The 5,835-nt window shown below is 31.4% G+C and overlaps 1 protein-coding gene across 1 annotated transcript; it reads right to left on the bottom strand.

The window, feature by feature from the left end:
* Positions 1 to 267: 267 nt before the first annotated feature.
* Positions 268 to 5,182, bottom strand: PKNH_0505700 (conserved Plasmodium protein, unknown function; the record flags this gene model as incomplete). Its single annotated transcript, XM_002258155.1, has 4 exons — positions 268 to 527; positions 717 to 816; positions 949 to 1,014; positions 1,184 to 5,182. The coding sequence occupies 4 exons, from the start codon at positions 5,180 to 5,182 to the stop codon at positions 268 to 270; spliced, it is 4,425 nt and encodes a 1,474-aa protein (XP_002258191.1).
* Positions 5,183 to 5,835: the final 653 nt, after the last annotated feature.

Genomic DNA, 5,835 nt, shown 5'->3' on the forward strand with positions numbered 1-5,835 from the left:
CGCACCTGTGTTTGTTTCCAAACAAATGCTTCAAGTTGAATGGAATAAAATTAAAACAAACGATAAAAAATATATTCCGTGCAAAGAATAATTGTGACTACAAATTAGCAAAGAGGCACACATAAAGGGCGATGTGCGAAAATATTAAATTGAAAAAAGCATACAAAAAAAAAGGAAAAAAGAAAAAAAGAGAGAAAAAAAAAAAAAAAAAACAGCAAAACTGCATAGTGTAAAAAAACTATAATATGTAACTCCCCCAATTTCCACTTAAAACTGCCTTTCTGTTTTACACTTGTGCAAATCGCTTTTTACATTAGCTGTCAATTTTTCCAAATCAGTAAATTTCTCATTCTTTTCAAAATTGATTAGCTCCCTGTGTAACCTGTCAATGGACTGATATAAATCTTTGTATTTCCCTTTTTTTTTCAAAATTAATAAAATGCCTTCAAAGAAGTTTAAGGGAAGTCTTTTTATGTCAAATGATTTTAGCACAGCGTTCAAGACATTCAGGGCTACTTTAGCGTTCTCTACGAATGGTGAGGCATAAAAAGGGGGTGAAAATGGGGGTTAGGGAAGTTAAAAAAAAAAATGTTCTATCTGTAGGAAAGTGCTACACGTCACTTGTGTGACTGACATGAGCATAATAAAGGAGCATTCACAGTTGCAATTGCGCTTGTAGGTATGCGTACGCGGGATCCGCATCCTACTAAACGTACCTTCGAAGAACGCTGCCTTCATGACAATGTAATACAGTTCGAAATTTTTTGTTCCCTCAGATCGGGGAAATGATTCGAACTCTTTGAATATTAAATCGTTCTGAAAAAAAAAAGGGAGAAGAAAAAGGGGGCATAATGTCACCACGATGGAGGAATAATAGCAATACAGTGAAGGCATAGTATAAAAGCACAATGGAATCATAATTCCTTTTTTGCGGAATTTGTCCTCTACCATTTTTCTCTCGAAGTACAGGGAAAAAACGTCTACCAGCGTTTCTGTGCTCACGGGAATATTACACTGAAAACAGGAGGGGAGGAATGGAAATACGCGCTCGTTTGTAAATGGCGCCATCGGGGATGAGTAGATATAATCCGGTGTGTGCATATAGCACTATACCACACCGTACAGAGACATCCCCTTCGTAACAGATATTTGGCGAGAACAGCCATTTTTTATTTGTTCTTACCTTCCTCGACAAGTCCAACAGAGTTATAACGTTGCCCACTTTCTTTTTATTTAAATCAAAATATAGGCACATATGGATAAAATTTTCGTACTTCTTTAAAAGTTTGCATACAGTAGGACCATTTAGGATGTCTTTAAAGTATGCCTTGTCCATGGCCCTCAAAATACTAATGTATTCGTGAAAACTCACTTCTTTTGTGCCTTCACCCACGGGGTGCCCACCTGGTAATGCAATAATATCCGTAGAAGTAGCAGTTGTGACGGTAGCAGTTGTGGCAGTAGCGGTTGTGACGTTAGGAGCAGTACCCTCTTTAAGGTTTCTCCTACTTTCGAGGAAAAATATAACGGTTAGAGATGCTAACGCGCTGTCGTAAACCAAACTAAGCTTTTCATAAACGTTAAGGTAGTCTCTCGAGTTTAAATATATTATATTGTTGTAGGTGAAAAATATATCACTCAATGTGGTGATTAACGCATCTATGTTTTTACTATTTACGTGGATTCTCAGCTTGTTGAATAAAAAATCTTTCAGAGAATCTTCGCTGATGGTGTCTGAACCAATTGTATATTTTAGCTTCACAAATACATTTGCAACGTTACTATATGTGGTAGAAGGCGGAGCGCTCTGTTCAGTGCTCCCGTTCTGTTCACTGTAATTTTTTTCAATTACGTCTCTATATAAGTAGTTTTTTCCTTTTGCATGAACACTCACATTTTCCGTAACTTGATTGTTGTTGCTTTTTTGCTTATCATACAGATCCTTCTCCATCGTTTTATCACACATAATTAAATTGTTCTTTAAAAGTAGAAATATGGACATTATATTTTTGCAATTTACTGCCGGGGCAAGAATAACATTTTTATTAAAATCACTTGAATCGAAATGCCATTCGGATGAAATGATGTCTTTCAAATTGTGAGCATTCTTCAAATGATTTACAGACATGGATACAGTACGTAATATAAAATGTGGCACATAAGAATAGACATCATCGCTATTTACTTTAATTGCTTCATAATTGTTGGACAAGAAAAAGTTTAAGATGTTTTTTTTCAAAAAAGTAGAATATTTTAAATCCTTTTTTGTGTATCTTGTCACATAATAATTTAAAAATAGTAGAAGGAAGAAAAATATATTTACAGTTATTCTGTAGTTCTCTTTGTAAAAAAACAAGTTTATGGCCTCGAAAAATATGTTCAGTATGTTATTCACGTTTGTCAATTCACTTTCTACTATGTCGTCCGAACCATAATCAATAAAAATATACTCCGTGATAAAATTGCTTAAGATAAACAAACTCATGTCATATTTATCTTTCTTCGCAATTTCGTAAACTTTATTATATAAATTAAAATCCTCATCCGAATTTATCCCTTGGAAAATGTAATGAGACAGCTTGTTCTTTCGTAGATTTACTATATCCCTGTAAATTTCCATGTTCTTCTCAAAAGGGCATTTCAAGTCCTCCGCTGCGCCTTCGCTCACCGGTCTTGCCTCTTCCTCTGTAATTCCTTTCTCAGATTCATAATTCAGGTTGTTGAAAAATCTTATCAATATCACATAAGTTTTGTACGTTTTAATGTAAGAGTACTTGAGTAGAAGGAAATATAACTTCTTTATATTAATAAAGCTTTTAAATTTTATGAAATATTTTAAAAGTTCATTAAAGTTAAAAATATCGATCATTAAATTCATGTCACATTTTTTTTTTAAGTAATCACACATGTGCTTGTACAGCATCGTTTTCGCCAGTACGAAATAGCAGTCCTTAGAAAAGTATAAATTTAAGTAAGATTTACTAATTAGTTGTAATTCATTCAACACGTGCCCTTTGTCTATATCACAATTCTTAAAACTGTGTATCAAATTTTTTGCATTTAAATATTTTATAGGAATATTCTTCTTCAATTTCATCTTCTTATAAACCTTGTACACTCGATCATATTTATGATTGCTCAAAAAGGACTGAATAAACAAACTATATGTTTTGTTATTTACATATAAATTATCTCTTTTTTCTAAGCGTTCAATTTTGTCATACGATTTGTTTTTCAGCAGACGCAGAAGATATTTGTTAAACTTATCTTTCATTCTATTCGAATCTTTTGCACTTGCGTCTTTATTTTCTACGTTCTGAGTCTCTGATTCCGTCTTTTGTTCAGTGATCTGATCGCCGTCGCATTTGACAATTTCTTCCTTACTCTCGCCCTCCTTCAAAATTATGCTATTCGTGTATAGCTGCTCCTCGGCATTCTTGTTCTCATTAGAATTGTTTGTAATCTTTTTATTCATGTGATTCTTTTCATTCTCCACACTTTTAATCGATTCGCTAATATCTAAGAGTAATTTAGACATGTCGCCAGAAGTTTCTTCCCGCGTATTGTCATCTACCACTGCATTAAAAATTTTCTTCACAGCACTTAAACTTTTATCATCAAGTGCGTCAAAATTGTTTTTATATAAACTTAAAAGTAAGACTATATTAGAATAATCTCGTACTGGGTATAAGCTATCTAGCAACACAGAAAATAAATAATTAGCAATTTGCAACAAGCGATCGTCCTTATTTCGGTCTTTTATGGAATTCTTAAAATTTAATAAAATAATAGTACAAAAATAGTGATCACTGAAAAAAAAGAAAACATAAAATAATAAAAGTTTTATCAAGACATTGTCATATAGTTCTTTAAATAGTACATGTTTGCACCCCTTGACTAACGACTCTTCTTCATCATTTAATATAGCGTCTTCTCCTTCCTTCTCATTCCTTGGGTCCTTATCTAAGCTTTCATCATGCATATTGTCTTTCTTTTCCACAAAAGTGTTACCACCTTCTTTGTTATTTGCAATAATCCCTTTAATATATTCACATTCCTTTTTTTCTTTCTCAAAAATGGTGTTAAGTATATGGCTCTTATACTCATTATAATTTAAGGTATCATCATATTTCGCAACATTTTCCTTTGGATTCTCCAAATTTATTTGATTATGAATTAATAGCATTACGTAGTAAAATCGAGCTTTGCTTAAATTATAAGAATACAGAGAAAAAATACTTATAAAGAAGAAATGGGGATTTATTATGTATTCATAATGATGAATGAAATTTGGGTTATCTCGCATCAGCAAATTCAACGCTGAGAATATTTCTGTTAGGAAATGAAATACATAATTGTTATTTAAAACCACGTTGGTGTTTAACACAGAAAAGAAACTTTTAATATTCATTTTTATTGTATCATTCTTTTTTATATCTTTTATAAGATTGTGCATATTTACGAATTCATTTTTCATCCTATCACATATGTGCTTGTCATGTAAATAGTTCTGGGAGTGTTTTATGATTGTATTCATTATATTTCCGATTTCATTTTTAATAAAACTAAAAGAGACATAATTATCTTTGCAACATTTTAGTAAAAGAGAATAACTTTCTAAATGCTTAAAAAATTCATCTGTATTCATGTTATCAATTGCAACGGATCCAAGGGAAAGAAACAACGATTTTATTTTTTCAGAGTTGAAGGTGTTGTCTGCATTATTTCTCTTTTCATCAATGGACGCAAATGCTCTTTTATATTCTGCATACAAAAATTTTGTTAAGCGTGTAACATCTTTGCTGTTCATATCGTCTATCACTACTTCATTCCACATATCTGGACTTGACACAAAACTAGTAGTGAATCTATCTAGGTTCTTCGTATTGGTACTATCATTTTTACTTCTGTTAGTGAAGGGACTATTTGTAACGAACTTTTCTATATTTTCATACACATCGCTCTTATCGACGTTTGACCTTTTTAAGGATTCTCCATGGGTAGAAAACGATTTTTCTAATCTAAGGATTGCCCTTTTATAGCTGCCTCTTTGTGTGTATGACGTAAATTTTTGGTTATTAAGAAAGAGAGGTGTAGTTTTTAATTGGAAACATGTTGTAATATCATGTTCTTTAGTGAACAACAAAAGGAAAAATAGAATTGGAAGGAAAGCATGTTTCATGTTATGTTCATTTTGTCTGTTCAAAATAAAATACTCTCAAAATAAGCCTTTTCCTTTTTTTTTATTTTGTGTATGTTCTGTGCTCTGTGTATAATACCGATAAGTGTATGTAGGCACTTACACAAGTATAGGTATCTGTACGCATAAATCAAAGTTAATCTCACTTATTAATAATTCCATATTGATGTTAAAAAAAAATGATAAAGCTCATATATAAAAACATTTTTTTAATACTGTATATAAATAAATTCACCAAAACAAAATGCGCGTTTTTAACAAAATTGTACGAAAACAAAGATCCCAAAAAATGTAGAAAAAATACGCGTACGAAAAAAAAAAAAAACACATCAACCGTTATAAACAAAAATATATAATTTCTTAAAATAAGATAGGAAAAGAATTTTTAATTGTACGTTTTTGTTATAAAATAGCAATATTTTTATCATTTCACTTTGAAAAGGCAGAGGAATTAATATTTCTTAATTGATTCATCAGTTTTGCAGAACGAAAATTGTACACAATATAATTTGCGATGTTTTAATTAAATTATGATTTTGTACTGTTGCTGATTCTGAATCGTGGATTTATATTTCTTACCATTTTGACACATAAATGAAATACATATCGAAATAGGTAATAAAATGTTGCAACAA

Source organism: Plasmodium knowlesi (assembly GCF_000006355.2).
Source record: "Plasmodium knowlesi strain H genome assembly, chromosome: 5".
In the NCBI taxonomy this organism is placed as follows: domain Eukaryota; phylum Apicomplexa; class Aconoidasida; order Haemosporida; family Plasmodiidae; genus Plasmodium; species Plasmodium knowlesi.